The sequence below is a fragment of the Ursus arctos genome, unplaced genomic scaffold, assembly GCF_023065955.2.
Source record: "Ursus arctos isolate Adak ecotype North America unplaced genomic scaffold, UrsArc2.0 scaffold_16, whole genome shotgun sequence".
NCBI classification, from domain to species: domain Eukaryota; kingdom Metazoa; phylum Chordata; class Mammalia; order Carnivora; family Ursidae; genus Ursus; species Ursus arctos.
This window is the reverse complement of record NW_026622830.1, coordinates 54,965,864-54,984,212: the sequence shown is the minus strand read 5'-3', so window position 1 is coordinate 54,984,212 and position 18,349 is coordinate 54,965,864. Positions and strand designations below refer to the sequence as shown.

The 18,349-nt window shown below is 45.1% G+C and overlaps 1 protein-coding gene across 2 annotated transcripts in view; it reads right to left on the bottom strand.

Annotated features, from left to right (window-relative positions):
• The window catches only part of LOC125281949 (ral guanine nucleotide dissociation stimulator-like), a 476,760-nt gene that overhangs the window by 391,399 nt on the left and 67,012 nt on the right, over nt 1-18,349 (bottom strand). For both annotated transcript variants that reach the window (XM_057312911.1, XM_057312912.1), the window contains exons 5-8: nt 12,959-13,231; nt 2,902-3,005; nt 1,652-1,726; nt 1-121 (exon numbers count right to left, since the gene is read on the bottom strand). In XM_057312911.1, coding sequence (XP_057168894.1) covers nt 1-121; nt 1,652-1,726; nt 2,902-3,005; nt 12,959-13,109 — 451 coding nt within the window. In that variant the 5' untranslated portion in view covers nt 13,110-13,231. The remainder of the gene's footprint in view (nt 122-1,651; nt 1,727-2,901; nt 3,006-12,958; nt 13,232-18,349) is intronic.

The following is an 18,349-nucleotide window of genomic DNA, read 5'->3' as shown; positions in this document are numbered from 1 at the left end:
CTCTCACCTCACTGAGAGACTCCATAGCCTGGAACCAGGCCCAAAAAGGATCCTCGGGCTCTAGGGTGTAATTCTTGGCAGCCACCTGGAGCAGCATGATGTCCGTCATGACTTGGTATTCCTGAGCAGAGAGAGAAGCACAGGATGTATAGGGAGCCTGGGGTGGGGGGGGGGGGGGTAGCTGCAGGGCCTGGTGAGGGTTGAGCAATGGGAGAGGGGAACTGTCCCGGGTCCTGGCACACATGGCCACCCTCCTGCCTGCAGATTCATCCAATCCCAACCTGTTCTCAGAGGTGAGTATAAATAGCCCTTCCTACGGGAAGCTATCCTTGATGGCATTCCTCTATCCCCACTTACTAACTAGATGGGTCTTCCACTTCTTTATTACCAAACTATCCCAGTAAACGTGAGACGGAGGGGATGGAGCCAAGCAATGTTCTTCCCAGGGACATCTCTGAGGCCTACTCCCTACCCTTTCCTACAGGAAGTGACACACAACCTTATTCTTTTTCTGGTGGTTGATCTCACATCTTTGGAAAGCAGAGAGCCAAAGTCCATCAGAAGGAGCCCCCTGGTTATTACTAGCACCTTACACCCACACCTTCTAATGCTGCGCTAAGGCCAAGACACATTTGTGGGCTCTGCAAACACTGATAATGGGACTGGGATCTAGGCAAGGCTCTGGGGTCCAGAGAAAGGACACGGGGCAGATGGACTGGCTACAGATCGGGACCCTGTAGCACTACCCTCTCGGAAGACAGTAGGGGAGGCCGAAGCCTCAGGCAGGAAGGGGCTGCTGCGGCTACTGAGGTGCTTGCTGATGTGGAGGGTCCTGACTTCATTCTCCCCCCACGGGCAACCTCACCAGGGGAGGCTGAGGTCCAGTCAGACAGACTTCACGCAGCTTTGCCTTCAGGAAGCTCTGCTGCTTCACCAGTCTTCGGCACCGGGAGCCGTGTCCTAAGTGCAGCGTCCCTTCACTTATCACTGAGATGGGCAAGAGACCCCAGCTCACAAGGGCAACTGTGAGGCTGTCATGAGGGGAGGTTTGCCGAGTCCTGAGAGCTCAGGGCTCAGTACAGGGGCGCTCTGCTCCCAAACCTCCGGATTCTGGTCCCTCCCCCACAATCCTCAGGCTCACCCACCTCCAGATAGTCCTCCATTGCAATATCCAGCATCACCAATTCAGTGAGGAAAGTGCCAAGTTAGGGGACAACACCCTGTGTCATGAGCGGTAGGGTTGGGATGAGTCCCTGCTCTCTGATGCCCATGGGGACCCTCCCCTGAAAATGCTGCAGCCTCCTGGCCCACCCCAGTTTCCCACATGGAGCAGCCTAGGACCCTTAGCAGTCTCCCCTCAATTCCCTTTCCCCTCACCCTCCAAGTACATCATACTCTTTCTAATCACCTCCAGGGCCTGCTTTTAGAAAATCACAGGGTATATAGTCCTGGGCTCCTCCCCATCCCGAAACACATTCTGGATCCAGCTTTCTAGACCCTCCTGCTGGTCACTTTGAAACAAGAATTTTAGAAGCAACAGGAAGTGGAGCTGGAGTTGAAGTCCCAACTGTACTGATTTGGAGGCTTCCAGCCCTCAGGGAGAAGCCCCTCTCCTCTGACTTTGGAGGCCCTGGGCCTCAGGCACACTCACCTTCTTCTGCAGCCTCTTCTTCTGGGCTCTCTGGAGGGCCATCACCAGGGTGGCAGATTTATTAGATGGTTGCTCCTGTAGGGCCAAGGACAAGATCCTTGAGACCGTAACACCCTCAGTCCACTTGCCCCCACCATCTTTTAATTCAGACCCTAGACATCTGACTTAAGTCCGCTGATAACTGATAAACATTATCCTTAAGCATGCCATGAGTGATTCTAGAAAAATCTCAGCTCCAACATTCTCCATGTGTGACCCTGAGCTTGCAGCCTGGCCTCCCTGAGCCTGTTTTCTCATCAGGAAAAGTGAGAATTCTACCTACCTCCCATCGTCTCCTGAGGACTCAGTATCGTATTACTATCATTATTGTTGTGGCCCTCAACCCATCCCAACCCCTTCACTGAGCAGAGCCCTGTCCTCTGGGCTTTCAAGGTTTGTACAGGTGTCCATCTGGACTAGCTGTTAACATAGAGAGACAGGGTGTCTAGGCTAGCGAATCTGGTTGAGCAGCACCTGGTTGTTCCACCCCCAATGGAATCTTCACCCCAGCCTGTCACCACATTCATGCCAAAGGCTTCCCCTCTCCAAGGAATGCTTCAGGCCATTCCCTATTTCATCCATGCAGGACCCTGTTCCCTCACACCCTTCTTCTCTTTCCAGACCTGCACCTTCCATGCTACCTTGATGACTAGTTTCCTGCTCTGTGGGTTGTCTTCAGTGCCCAGCTTTTTAAAGTTTTGAAAGCACTTCCTGAATAGAGGGAAAGGAGGCAGGACGATTGGAGGACTAATGTGGCAGGATTGAGTGCAAGTCCCTTTTATTTGAGAACCCCAAAGTGTCAAATTGCCTGGATAACAGTTTTCTCTGGGTTCCTCTGAGCACTAAGGTCTTTGTAGGACATGGGAGAGAGCTCTGATGTAGGTCATCCTATGACTCCATTCCCATATTAATTGAGCAGCTCTGTTTTGGTCAATTTTGGTTTCAATTGGGCAGAGTTTAGTGGTTGTAAACACATGAAAATATTTATTCAGCTCAGCCTTGTGGGGGAACATTTAGGAAAACTGATTTCTAAAGCAGGAGACATGGTGGCCTATTCTCCAGGGAGGCTGAGAGACCCGCCTGCCAGCCCAGGTCCTGTAGTCAGGGATTGCTGCTTCCCAGGAGGTCCAAGCTGGCTGAGGGGGAAGAGGACAGGCCTCTGGGAGATCCCTCATCCATCCTGGTCCGTCCATGCAGAGAGACCGTCTCACCTGGAAACGTTCTCCCATGTCTTCTTGGGGTGGTATATTGAGACAGTCTGCAGAGCCGAGACGATGGCATTCAGGGAGTAGTAGTTCTGCAGGATTTGACAGGCCTGGGGAGGGAAGAGAATGAGCTGTCACGTGGGTAGTGGAGGCTGATTTTCTCTAGAGCTTCAGTCACCCTCAGTTTAAATCACTCCTCCTGGATGAAGCAGATGTCCAGGGACCTGCCGAAGGGCACATATAAGGCCCAAAGAGTCCCAATGCTGAGAGACAAAGGATTTTACCTCACTCCAAGGAAGAAGTCAAGGAGGAACAGAGCATCCCAACATTGGGCCATGCAAGTCACAGTCAGCCTCTGGAAGGAAGAGCCTAGGGACTGCACAGTCCCTAGGGCAAAGACCAGGGCCTTCCACCCTGAGACCTGATCAAGGGAAGAGCAGTGCCCGAGACGCAGGAGATCACCTCAGCTGGGCTTCCCGTTGCATACCTTGGCCACCTTGATCCAGTGCTCCACCACCATGGCCCTGTCCCGGGCTGTCATGCTTGGGTTGCCAAGGCAGGTAGTGATGACACACTTGGCCACACCGTTGAACTGGGCGACAGTGGCCCGGACTGTGGGTGCCAGGTGCTCACTGCCAGGCTTATTGCGCTTGGACCAGATGGAGCCCAGGCACTGATGGGGCAGCAGCTTCTTGAACAGCTCCTAGAGAACAGGGGGAGGTTTGTTCACCCAGCTATTTCACATGCAAGAGTAGTGTCCTAGATAGGGGTCACAGGTCAGAGCTAGAGCTCAGAAAGCTGAGAATGTGGCCTGAGCCTGGTTGGAGTCCCTGGATGTCACTCCATTCTTTTTCACTGAGGGGCCCAGGACAGGATGGCCCAGGAGCAAATAGAGACGAGGGAAGGAAGGAGGGCATTTGCATCCTGATCATCCTCACAAACTCCAAGCTCCACGCTGCTGTTCAAGGTGGCTCCTCCCAAGGGGGACTCTTCCCCTCCAACTATTCATCCCTCTGGTTCTACTCCCCTCTCAGATACACATTCTCACATGATAGCTACAACCACAGGTTTATCTATCTGCCCTGCACTTAAGTACACATCAGATACCTAGTAATTGATGAGGGTACTCAGCCTCCAAAACAAGTGGGTGGGCGACCCATGGACTTGACTGAACACAGAGAGCTGCCCTCCTCCACCCACGGGACCAGGGCCTGCCCATTGGTCTCTCCATTCTGGCTCATTTCTTCTCCCTAGTACCTCCGTATCAGTGCTTATCAGGGTCTCTCGCTACAGTCCGCAGCTGGACAGTGAAAGCTTGGGGCTAAGCACCTTGATGGGTTGACAGGGTTGGGAAGTGGTGGAGCTGAGATTTGGTGCCAGACCATAGGAGTCCACATCAGGGAAAGGCAGGTGTGAGGCAGCCTACAGCAGAAGAAACGCTTGTCCCTGCCCCACCCTGAGAGCCTAACTGCTCACCGTATCCATATATGTGAGTTGCTCTGTCACAAGCCTGGAAGGGAAGTCCAGGAGGTCAGGCTTCTCCTCACCCAGCTGGTTCTTTGGGGTGACACAGCAGGAACCATCTGGGGTCACAGTGGGCTCTATGTCTATTGTCAGAGCTGGAGTGAAAATTCCTGGGAAAGCTGATGGTCCAGCTGACTGCAGCTCAGCACCCGGCACACATGGAGATGATGGGAGCATGTGTTCCAGTTCTGCAACAGCTGATGGAGGGGAGGCTGGCTCTGACACTGCAGGTGATGGTCGATGCAGAGCTGGGGTTGCCTCTAGCTCCATAGAAGGCCCTTTTTCTGGCTCTGCAACTGGAAGGAGCCCTGGAGCTGGCACTGGAGCAGGTTAAAGAGAAAGGTTCATCCACATAACTGACTTTCCATGTGCCTTTCCAAAAACAGGACATATACCATGGCCTTAAGGAGGGCACGTATTGCATGGTGCACTGGGTGTTATACGCAAGTAATGAATCATGGAACTTTACATCAAAAACTTGGGATGTACTGTATGGCGACTAACATAACATAATAAGAAAATATTAAAAAAATATATCCAATGAATTTCCAATCCATGAGCCCCATTCCAGATAGCCTTCCCAAACTGCAATCTCCGTTACCCTCTGCCTCTACAGGCTCCAGAAGTTCCCGCTGCAGCAGGAGAATGGGGGCATGGTTTTTCAGGTCCCAGTCATGGCACTTCAGATGTACAGAGCCCCCCCCCCCCCCGCTTTACCTCAAGTCATATCTGGAGCACAGTCAGAGGCCTGGCCTTTCATTCCACATGCTACTCCCACAGCACCGTTCTTTCTGTGTGGGTCCCAGAAGATGGCCCCAGGCCACTTCCAACCCCTCTGTAGCTGTCTTTGCAGTGGTTTGCTCATCCAGAAAACCTGAATGAGTGGTTTTTCCACTTACACTCTTCACGGCCATAGGTCTAGTCTACTCCGTCTTCCATGCAGACCAGTATCAGGGCTTAAGTTTGAGGCAGATTTGTGAGTGGTCTGCTCACCACAGCTTCTATTATTGGCCCCAGTTGTGGTCAGCAGAGGTGGATACGGAAAGGGGCAGGCAGAGCAAGATGAGACCATCAAAGGGGTGGATGTTTTAGGCACCAGCTCAGCCCAGATTGTGCTCTGCTTCCCAGAGGGCTTGAAGGCCCATCCATAGCTCTTTTTGACTCATTTGCTTCTTCAGGAAGCCCCCCAAATTCAGCCCTCCCATGGAAACCAAGAGATCTGTGAGATCTATGGCTCTGAAAGTCCCTCCCCAGCCACAACCCCTGTATCTCCCACCCTGCTCTGTGGAGGCAGCAGTCTTTCCTTCTGGACCCAAAGACCGTGTTTTTACTTGTTATAGTCCATCATAATGGTACAAACACGGGTGGATCTATTCACACCTAGAGTAGGCCATGAAGATGTCACATCTAATGAACTATGGACATGGGTGCTTATGATGTGTAGAGTGACTATCTGACCCTCTGACTAAAATTGAGACCCAGACATTGTATCTACTTTGTCGACTGAGTTATCTTAGTGACTGGAAAGTGCCTGCATTACTACATGCCTAATACATATTATTGAATGAATGACTCCTAACCAGTACTTTCCAAATACTGAGTGGACCTTGGGCGGCTCTGCCTGCCCCCAGTGACTCCCTAATCTGGTCACATAAAGGACCAGTGCCAGGACCAACTAGATGGAATCTCAGAAGTCCTTTGCAAACAGGAAAACTATGAGCTTTCCATTTGCTTTTGTAAACCCAGAAGGGCCACAGGCCTGTGAGGGTTGAGGTTGAGAGCTTCTTCACTGGAGAGCGAGAACTACTAAACATGAAGATGCCCAGCATGTTCAGCAGCCTTTTCTACAGAGCCAGGCCCCAGATAAGCCCGTGCCGTGTTTTCTCCCATGATTTCCTACAGTAACCCTATGAGATTCAGCCTCTTACCACCCCATTTTTCAGAAGAGGAAAGTGAAGCTCAGAGAGGTACAGTGACATTCCCAAGACATACAGCTAGTAGGTGGGAGTCTCACTCCTGTGCTGTGCCTGGGGTGGGCATTCACCTGTTGAACTGCTGGCCCAGGACCTGTTGGGGTGAAGTGAACACATGGTATTATGCAGAAAATTGTGATATTTGATATGTTTATATCTGGGAAGAATGGTACCAGGGAGCGTACGAAATGCTCCACTGTGCCTTCTCTGAGCATCAGCATCGTGCAGGCCTCGTCCAGGGACAGGATTAATTCTTTTTCCCCACCAGAAAGACAGGGGGGGGGGGAGCGCAGTGTACTCAGCTTCAACTCCATGAACCACCAGGAAGATCAGGGTCTGGCGTTCAGACCAGAGACTCCCAACGCTTCGGGAACTTGTGCAAGAAAAGGGACTTGAAGGCCCGCCCAGAAAAGGGCTCTAGGCTTAAAGGTGCAATTGGCTTTAGGGGTGAAATGATAAACCATTGTTCCCTTTAACCCATTTTGTTAGTTGAGCAACAATAGCATTTCTCTCTTTTAATAGCCTTTATTAAGAACTCTATGCCTTTAAGTCATCGGTAAACATCCCTACTGCAGACAGGAGAAAGCAGAAGCTTAGCATCTCCAACGCTGCTTGAGATCATAGACGTTCGGCCTGAGAACTGTCCAGAGCATGGAATGCATGGCATTCCTCCCATGCTGATGAGGCCTGGTCTGTTCCTGACATGGGGAGAAAGGTTCAGGGGAAACCACCCTCCTTGGCAGGCCACAGGGGAGCCAATTGTTTCTAGTGTGGGTTCTGGCCTTGCCCTGATCATCTGTGGGTCCTGAGATAGGACATGAATTTGGACCCATTCTCACCCCAGACCAGCACTGGATGTTGTTGGTGGCCTGATGCACCTGCTGCTTGTCAAAGGAGATGAAGTAGCTGAACCCTTGGAGCAGCTCATCAAAGATGTCCTGGGTGGAACTCTGAAAAGATAGAGCCAGCTACCTGGGCCAGGAGGCATCAGAGGCCTTCCACCCAATCTGTGGTTCTATGTTCTGGCAGATCTAGCAGCTAAAAAAAGTTTGTTAAGACACTTAAGTGTTCCTTGCAGCATTGCTGAAATGGCAACAGAATTGAATCATGTCAAGTTCCACCAGCCTTGAAAGGCTGAATTACTGTGGCTGACGACCTCCTTTACGGAGGTCCAAAAAGACATATAAGGACACAGCTTGTGACCTGGTGGACCTACAATGATTTGATGTACTCTGAGAAATGACGCGTTATAGAGAAACATATAGAATGACTTCATCCCACCATTCCTTTTATGTTCAATCACCCTATTTAGTGTGAGGATTTATAAGGCCTTAGACAAGTTCTCCAAGGACAGTGGAGCTGGGTTCTACACAGGATACCTGGGTGAGTAGGGAAAATAATAAAAACAGTACAAAGACACTCATGGCTTCGGGAAAAGTAAGATAAAACACAACAAAACAAAATAACCTACGCCCCTAAACTGCAAAAAAACATTAATTATATTCTCTACCATTCCCATATATGTGAAGAGTCTTCCTACCTTATCCCATAGCTGGTGGTGGAGGTGTAGATGTTGGGATTACTTTGTGGTTGGGCCTGAGGGACACTCATGTGGAAACATTATAGGAGGGCCCTAGGTCTGTCCCCATATTTGTGTGGGGGCCCTGGGTGTGGAGAACCCTCTTCCCATTCTCACCTCAGGCAGCACTGATCCTGGGTGGTCTGGTGCACCTGACACTTGTCTAGGGAGTTGGAATAGTTAAAGTCACAGACCAGCTCATCAATGATCTCCTGGGTGCAGCTCCGAAAATGCAGTGCCCCATATATATGGGGCCAAGAGACATTAGTGGCCTCACGGGACATTGCCACAAGGGGCCACCCCCATTAGAAATCGTGTTCTCCAGTTAAGGCTAAGAGAAGTAGCAGAAAAGACATCCAACAAAGAGGAAGCCAGATGAAACCCTAGGGCTCATGATTAACATACAGGTGGTTGAGCTTGGTCCCCAGCACTCAGCTTCTCATCCTGCCTGCTATGACCTGGGGTGTGAACATGAAAGATGGGCCAGGTTCCAACACCTGGCAGCTTGCTTCTGCCCAGGAAGGGCATCCTTCCTCTGCCCCCTCCTCTACACACACATACACATACACACACACACTTAGTGAGGGGCAAGAGGTGTGGGCCTGCTGAAGTAGGATCACTGTTGTTGCCTGCTCTCCAGTGGGCTGCTCTGAGCTGCCCTGTGTTACCTGTTGGTGTCTCCTGCCACATGTCCAGAGGGCTCGGAAAAGCGGGCTGAGACGACGACTACAATGACGTGAAAGTCTTTCTCTCTGGACTTTCTGGGCCAAAGCCCCTGAAAGTAGGAATACAGCAACAGAACATCTTGTTCTCTTGAACGTCTCGAGTCAAGTGAGCTGGAAAGCAGGCTTTCTTTGAATGGATGTGCCTGGTTACCAGAGTTCTAAGTTCAATTGGGGCCTATCACCAAGGAAGTGAGGTCGCTTCTTCAAGATTCCAGTACCTTGGCCTCTGCCGTCTCTTGGCAACGAACTGTTTACTTTTCTCCCCCATGTCATCTCCTTAACTGTACACTATGAGCCAAAAATGCCATAGCCACCACTCTCTGGAAATGTAACCAGGGTCTGAGGTTTCAGGAGACAGAACTGAATTCAGACCTTTTTTCTTTGTTTTCCCAGTTCTGAGTCCTAAATCATTGTGTCTCTCACATATTCCCCACTTTCCCAAGCTGCTTAGTGGGGATCAGGCTAGAATCCACTTCTTGGGACATCATCAGGTGTATGTGGATAATGTAACATGGGTGGGGTGGTCCCCTGTGTATCTGAAGCACAATTTTCAGGATGGAAGAATTACAAGAAGGGGTGGGACTTGGCATGGAGGGCCGCTCAACAGAGGCCTGGGTTCCAACAATGTAATATTGGAACACTTTCCCACTTGGCCTTGTGTAAATGTGGGCACTATGATGGGGTGGAAATGAACGAAGAAGCAGATATTGCTGTCCTCTGTAGTTAAACTGTTCAATTGTTTCCCATTATATTTAGAATGAGACCCAGTTCCTCATTTTTTTAAAATTTTTAAAAAAGATTTTATTTATTTATTTGACAGAGAGAGACGGCCAGCGAGAGAGGGAACACAAGCAGGGGGAGTGGGAGAGGAAGAAGCAGGCTCTTAGCGGAGGAGCCTGATGTGGGGCTCGATCCCATAACGCCAGGATCACGCCCTGAGCCGAAGACAGACGCTTAAGGACTGCGCTACCCAGGCGCCCCAGTTGCCTCATTTTTGTCTATGAGCGGAACAGCCTTCACAGTGGCTCCCACCGATCCAGACTTGTGGTATAGGCATCACTCTCTACCCATTAGGTGGTTAGTTACTGGCTTCTGACCAATAGGATGCAGCCAATGCGATGAAATGTGATGTCTAAGTTTCAATTGCAAAGAGTTTCTAACTTCCTAGTTACTTTTCTTGTGTTCTGCGTCTCACTCCCTTTCCCTTTTTCTTCTTGATCTCTGAACCAAAAATCGAGCACAGATATTTTGAGCTGCCATGTGTAGAAGCACACATGGCAGAGAACTTGGCCTGTGCCAAGGCCAGAAGACACACAGGAACTCAGATTCTGAGTCCAAACAGCTTCCCGAATCATGTGAGCCAACTTGGGAGAAAATCCTCTGCCAGTCTAGCCTCAGTCACTGCTGCAGCCTCTGCCACACCTTGAGCCTGGGGAACTATGCTTATTTGTGCCTGGACTCCTCACCCACAAAAACTGTGAGAAATTAAATATATACATTTTAAGATTCAGGCTACTGGGGCAAGGCAGTAACATAGGAACAATAGATAAGTAACAGTCTCCCAGGCCTCAGCACCTCTCCCTGCCTTCCTCCCTCCCCTCTGCTCTCCTCCTAGTGTCCCTCCAGCCACGGGGGCTGCCTTTTTCACCTCCTCTGGCCAAACCAGCTCTGTTAGTGAGTGTCTGCAACAGCGGTCCCTTCTTTCTGACACACCGCACACAGACTTGTGCAGGTCTAGCTCCCTTTTGTCAATCTGTTTTCAGCAATGTCACCCTCAGTGAGGCCTTTCATATTTTCCTATCCAATGACTTCCCAGCCTTCCTTCATTACATACTTCAGTCGTCGTATATAGCACTTGCTCTTTTCTTTCACATCTTTGGTTTGTGCTTTGTCCATCTCTAGACTGTGAGCCCCTAAAAGCAGGGAGCTCTTGGTATTTTCAGCTCTCCTCATGGGTCCACCAAGGTACCTGGCATAGGGGAGTGCTTAGTGTATAGTTACTGAATGAATAACTGAGAAGATCTTGGAGCCCACCTCCCCTTTTAACAAGCTAGACTGTAGGGAGAAGCGCAACTAAAAGTTTCGAGCTGTTTCTGGGCAAGGGGACAACCACAATGGCCTCTGCCTGACTCTTCCTTCTCCAGTATCTCCAGCAGAACTGATGAGGCACCATGGACAAGGAAGCACCCTGCATCACGTTCTCTGTCTCTAGTGGTACAGCCCCAGGCAGGCACACCACCAAAGAAAGGGATGCTTTTATCTGGGTGTCCTCAAGGCAGTGGCTTTCCAGAGTCAGAGTGGCAAAGGAGCAGGATCTCCAGGCTCCAAGAGCAGAATAAGGGACCACAGAAACCTCCCTTTTCTCCTTTTTCTGTCCACTCCCATGGTGTCCTCTTTACTATTCCAGCACCCTCACCTCAGCCAGAAGAGTGATTCTGCACCCACCCTTGTATGTCCAAATGAGGACCCTGAAGGTCTAATGGAGACTGGTCTTGCCCCTGGACCCCAGAGACAGTGTTCAGTGCTCTGGCACTTTCCCAGAGAACATAAACAAATGATAAGCAGGTATGCGCAAGCCCAAAGCGCAATGACCTATCACATCAATTGGAGCAGCTGTCATAACAACGACAAGAGACAACAAATGCTGGTGAGGATGTGGAGCAAAGGAGCCTATGCGCACTGGCGCCGGCACTGTGCAAAACAGTATGGAGCGTCCTCAACACACTGAACACAGAACCACGGTATGTGCAGCAGCTCCACGTCTGGGAACATTCCATAGAAAACAAAGGAATATGTCTAAGAAATACCTGCACTTCCATGTGCAAGAAGCTTTATTTACCATAGCTGAGACAAGGAAAACATCAGTGCCCATTAGTGGTGAATGGATAAAGAAGTGTTACCTACATAATGGAATATTAATCAGCCATAAGAAAAGGAAATCCTGCTAAGTGTGATAACAGTTTTGGACTTAGAGGCATTATGCCAAGTGAAACAAGTGAGACAGAGAAAGGCAAACACTACATATGTGTAGGTATAGATATATATAGGGAGATAGATACTATATAGATGATAGATACATAGACATTTTCCCCTTTTATGTGGAATCTAAAACAAAGAAAAGAAAAGGCGGAAAACTAATTCAGAAGAACAGATCAGATTAAAGTAACAAGAAACAGAGGGGAGGGTGGGGGCAGGGATTGAGTGAATGGTGAAAAGGTACAAACTTCCAGTTTTAAGATAAATAACAGGGATTTACAGTACAACATGATGACTGCAGTTGATACCGCTCTATGGTTTGAGAGGTGTTAAGAGAGTAAATTCTGAGAGTTCTTATCACATAATAGCTTACACATACACAGTGTGTCAATTATATACAGTGATCAATTATATCAATAAAACTGGGCAAAAAATATTTTAATATTCATAATGGGCATCAGGAAAGTTGACTTGGTAAAAATAATGACACATAAGCAAAATGTAAAACAGCAGAACCCACAGTCAGTAGACTATGATATGGATAAAAAATCCAAGCCATTTGCATAAAAAATTGATTCTGATTTTTAAAATCAGTGAATTAAAGTTAAAGTAGATAAAATAGAATTTTAAATTGTGCTACATTTTAAAAAATTGATCAAGGAATAAAATGTCTTATTAAATTAACTCTGAAAATACCGTTTTGAAAAAATTTTCATGTTTTGGAAAATTCTGATTTTAAGCTTTTAAGTGGGCACAGAATGAGAACATTTTGTTGGATCAAAGTTGTCTCCAGGAAAATGGGTGAGACAAAATAGCAGCACCAAAATGGCAAGACTAAATTGTCCTGTGTTCATTTCTCTGTATTTGCAGTTTTTAAAGAAAAAATATTTTTATTGACATACAATACACATAATCAAAAATCTACCATCTACCGTCTACAAATCTACCATTTATAGGTTTATATTTCATTAAGTACATTAAGTTCATGGAATACATTTTAAATGTATTAAATGCATTAATACCCTTTCTACAACCTCCGTCTAACCCAACTTCACATCTCATTTCATCTTGTGAAACTAAAACTCTACACCATGAATCAGAAACTTACCATTACTGCCTCATTCCAGCCCTTGGCAACACCATTCTACTTTCTGTCTTTATGAATCTACTTTGGGTAGGTCCCAAAAGTGGAGTCAAAGCTTGCATTTTTATGAATGCACTTAATGTAAAAGTTCACCCATGTTGTGGAGTTTTGCAGTCCTGTAGGAAATAAGCGTGTCACTTACCTGTTCTTCCGGTCTGTCTTCTGGGGGAGGGGCCTGCTGCTTGGCTGTTCAGGCTGCTCTGCCTGGTTGGCCTTTCACCACCCCTTGTCAGGGGGTTGGGTTTAACGTGAGGAGGTTGTCTGTGTGGCTTTGTTCCCTGGCAGATTTCCATGCCTCCTTAGAGGGTCAGAGGAAATACGGCTGTGCAGAAAACTCTGGCCTAGGGCAGCAAGATCACGGTCACCTTTCTTCAATGAAACTTCCAGGTCAAAACATCTCCACTTGGAAAAAAACCTGTCAGCCAAGAATGCTTTATTTGGAAAAGCTGTCCTTCAGAAATAAAGGAGAGATAAAGACTTTTCCAAACAAAGAAAAGCTAAATGAGTTCCTCACTACTAGACCTGCCATAAGGGAAGAATTAACACCTATACTACTTAAACTCTTCCAAAAATATCAACATAAGAGGAATACACACAAACACATTTTAAGAGGCCAGTATCACCATGATACCAAAACCAAATAAAAAGACTACAAGAAAAGAAAATTATATACTGGTGTCCCCGATGAATATAGATGAAAAAATTCTCTTTAAGTATTAACAGACTGAATTCAGCAGCATCTTAAAGGACCATATACCACGATCAACTGGGATTTGTCCAGGGGGTGCAAGGATGGTTCAACATATGCAAATCAATCACTGTGTGACACATCACATTAACAGAATGAAAGATAAAAATCATATGAATATCTCAATAGATACAGAAAAAGCATTTGACATGCATTTGACAAAGTACAACATGCATTCATGATAAAAACCCTCAACAAATTGGATCGTGAAGAAACGTACCTCAACACAATAAAGGCCACATACGGCAAACCCACAGCTACGGCAAACATCACACTCATTGGTGAAAGACTGAAAATTTGTCATGTAAGATGGGGAACAAGACAAGGGTGCCCACTCTCAACACTCCTATTCAATACAGTACTCGAAGTCCTAGCAGAACCATCAGACAAGACAAAGAAATCATAGGCATAAAAATTGGGAAGGGAGAAGTTAAAACTGTCTCTATTTGCAGGTGACATATAGAAATCCTAAAGACTATAAAAACAACCCTGTTAGGTCTAATCAATGAATTCAGTAAAGTTGTAGGATAGAAAATAAATGTACACCTAGCAGTAGCATTCCTATACACCAACAACAAACTACCTGAAAAAGATATAAGGGAAAAGATACAAAGAACATTTATGTTAGGGAGAAAAACAACAAAATACTTAGAAATAAACTTGAGCATGGAGGTGAAAGGTCTCTTCACGGAAAACAAGACATTGATGACAGATACAAAAAAAGAAACCCACCAATGAATTGAATGGTATTGCATGTTTATGAATTGCAAGAAATAATGTTAATTACCCAAGCCACCAATAGACTCAATGAATTTCCTATCAAGATTCCAATGACTTTTTTTGCAGTAAGAAAAAAAAATCCTAAAATTTGAATGAAACAATGAAAGACTTTGGATAACCGAAACAATCTCTAGAAAGAAGAATAAAGCTGGAGGCATCACACTGCCTGATTTCAACTGTATTATAAAGCTATAGTAAATCAAAATCTTATGGTAGTGGCATAAAAACAAACACATAGACTAATGAACACAAGAGAGAGCCCAGAAATAAACCCAGACACATACGGTTTTTGAGAAGGGAGGCATTCTCAATGGAGAAAAATAAAACAGCTTCTTCAGTAAATGATGCTGGGAGAAGTGGATATTCACATGTCAAAGAACAAAACTGGACCCCTATCTTACATCATCCACAAAAATTTACTCAAAATAGATAAAAGACTTACAGGGAAGACCTGAAATCATAAAATTCCTACAAGAAAACATAGAGAATAAACTACTTGACATTGGTCTTGGTAAGTATATTTTAAAAATAACACCAAAAGCACGAGCAACAAAATAAAAAAAAAAAAAAAAGTGGTACTACACTCAAGAGCCTCACAGTGAAAGAAATAATCAACAAAATGAAAATGCAACATATGGAATGGGAAAATATTTGCAAATCATGTATCTGAAGAGAAATTAATACCTAAAATATATACATAACTCATACAACTCAGTTGTATGTAAAAAAAAGAAAGAAAGAAAGAAAGAAAGTAAAAAAATAAAGAAAAGAAAAAAGAAACCAACTAAAGAAAGGACCAAGGACCTAAATAGACATTTCTCCAGAGAAGACAAATGGACAACCAGCACATAAAAAAGGTGTTCAGGGGCGCCTGGGTGGCACAGTGGTTAAGCGTCTGCCTTCGGCTCAGGGCGTGATCCCGGCGTTATGGGATCGAGCCCCACATCAGGCTCCTCTGCTATGAGCCTGCTTCTTCCTCTCCCACTCCCCCTGCTTGTGTTCCCTCTCTCGCTGGCTGTCTGTATCTCTGTGAGATAAATAAATAAAATCTTAAAAAAAAAAAAAAAAGGTGTTCAACATCTAATCTTTACGAAGATACAAATCAAAACCACAAAAACCACAACGAGATATCATTCTTGTTAGAATAATTATTATCAAAATGACAAAAGATAACAAATGTTGATGAAGATGTTGAAAAAAGGGAACTCCTGTGCACTGTTGGTGGGAATGTAAATTGGCATAGCCAGTATGGAAAAACCTATGAACTTTCTTCAAATATTAAAAATAAAATAACCAAAGGATCCCGCAATTCCACTTCTGGTTACATAGCTGAACAAAATGAGATTAACATGTTGAAAAAAAAGAAGTTAGCCTGTTGAAGAGGTATTGCCACCCCATGTTCATAGCAGCATTATTTACAATAGCCAAGATATGGAAACAACCTGTATCTATCAACAGAGTAATGGATAAAGAAAATGTAGTCTGTATATCCAATGGAATACTATTCAGCCATAAAAATAATGAAATCCTGTCATTTGAGACCGCACGGATGGTCCTTGAGGACATTATACTAAATAAGTCAGCAGAGAAAGACAAATACTAGATGATCTCACTTATATGTGGACCCTAAAACATAAAACAAATAGAAAAACAAATAGAAAAAGAGATCAGATTTATGGTTACCAGAGGCACGGGGTGACGGGAGGGAAAACTGAATGAAGGGGATCAAAGGTACAAACCACAGCTGTAAGTCCTGAGAATGTCATGTGCTACACAATCACTGTAGTTAACACTGCTGCATGTTGTAGCTGAAAGTTGCTGTCCTCTAGTTCAACCTCATTGAAATATTAGGAATCCCAAGCTTAATCCAAACGGTTTGAGCCCAAGGTCACAGAGCTCCCACATTGCTGTTTTCAATTGCTACCATAATACAGAACACTTGGAAGGAGCATCTATATTCCAGGAACACAGCCAAATATCCTTTATTCACTAACTCTTCTGACCCTGTGACTCCATACCCTTTACTTGTCGTAGTCAGAATTCAGTTAGATAGAAACTGCCTTTCTGATTCTAACAGTACTAACGCACTATGTTTTCAACACAAGCTGCCTATAATATAAAGTATATTTATGATGTGTATGAAAAATAAAAAAAAATTATTAGATGATAGTTAAGGTCCCAGAGGCTCGACAAATTCCACAGTTCTCAAAAAGATGGCCCCAAAGCCAGCAGCATTACCTACACATTTGTCAGAAATGCAAATACTCTAGCCCTCGAGAGAACTATTGAATCAGAATCCAGTGGGATTTACCTTTGGCATCAACAAGTCTTCCAGGCAATTCTAATGCACACCAAAGTTTGAGAAACACTGCTTTAATTGTTTTCATTGTTTGCACAAAGACAAGGGTGGATAATTAGTCATAGTCATCTCCATAAACTCAATAAAAGCAACGGATTAAAAAAATACAGGCAAACTCACATATCTCATACGGAAAATTTACAATTTATAAAAAATTCTACAATATGCTTTAGAAGCTTAAAGAAAAGTGTGAGGACACATGAAACCTCATGATATATTTGGGTTTTGTGATGAGCACTGAGTGTTATACACAACAGATGAATTACTGAACTCTAAAGATATTTAGGTTTTTTTTTTTTTTAAAGATTTTATTTTATTTATTCGACAGAGATAGAGACAGCCAGCGAGAGAGGGAACACAAGCAGGGGGAGTGGGAGAGAAAGAAGCAGGCTCATAGCAGAAGAGCCTGATGTGGGGCTCGATCCCATAACGCCGGGATCACGCCCTGAGCCAAAGGCAGATGCTTAACCGCTGTGCCACCCAGGCGCCCCAAAAGATATTTAGGTTTTGTTTTAATTTATGACTGAATGTAGTGTTCATTTCTGTTTCATAAATGGATTTAAAACACCACATATGCCTAGTAATAAATGAAACCTCAAGAAACTAGATGAGTCTCAAACAAACAACCTAACTTTACCCCTTAAGGCACTGGAAAGAGAACACATCAGGCCAAAGTTATTAGAAGGAAAGAAATAACAAAGATTAGAGCAGGGAAAAATGAAGCGGGACTAAAAGGATAATGGAGTATACCAACGAAACTAAGAACTGATTCTCTGAAAATAAAATTGACAAGCCTTTACCTAGATTTCCCCCACCCCCAAAAACAAGGAGAGAGAGAGAGGGAGAGACAGAACTCATATAAAAAATGAAAGAGTGATACCAGAGAAATGCCAAAGATCATAAGAAACTACTCTGAACAATTATATACAAAAAATTGGACAATCTAAGGGAAATTGATAAAACTCCCAGAAACATACAACTTGCTAAGACTGAATCCTGATGAAATGGAAAATCTGAACAGATTATTAGTAAGCAGGTTGAATCAGTAATTGAAAACCTCCAAAAAACAAAACTCCAGGACTAGATGGTTTCACAGGTGAATTCTACAAAATATTCAAAAAGGAATTAATACTCAAATTCTTCCAAAAAATAAAGGAGGAGGGAATTCTTCCAAACTCATTTTATAAAACTGGAATTCTTCTGATACCTGATCCAGACAAGGATTCTGCAAGAAAAACATTACAGGCCAATATTCCTAATATACACTTACAAAAATCCTCAACAAAATATTAGCAAACCAAATTCAGTAATACACTAAAAGGATCATATACACATATCTAGAAAAGTGTTGTTACAGCTGATGTCAGAGAAATTATCTGTGCTCTCTTCTAAAATTTTTATGGTTTCAGGTCTCATATTTAGGTCCTTAAGCTTTTTGAGTTAATTTTTGTCTATGGTGGAAAAAAAGTGGTCCAGTTTCATTCTTCTGCACGTTGCTGTCCAGTTTCCCCAAGATCATCTGCTGAAGCGGCTTTATTTTCCCCACTGTATACTTTTGTGGCCTTTGTTGAAGATTAATTGACCATATAGTTGTGGAATTATTTCTGAGCTTCCTATTCTGTCCTATCGCTCTGTGTGTCTATTTT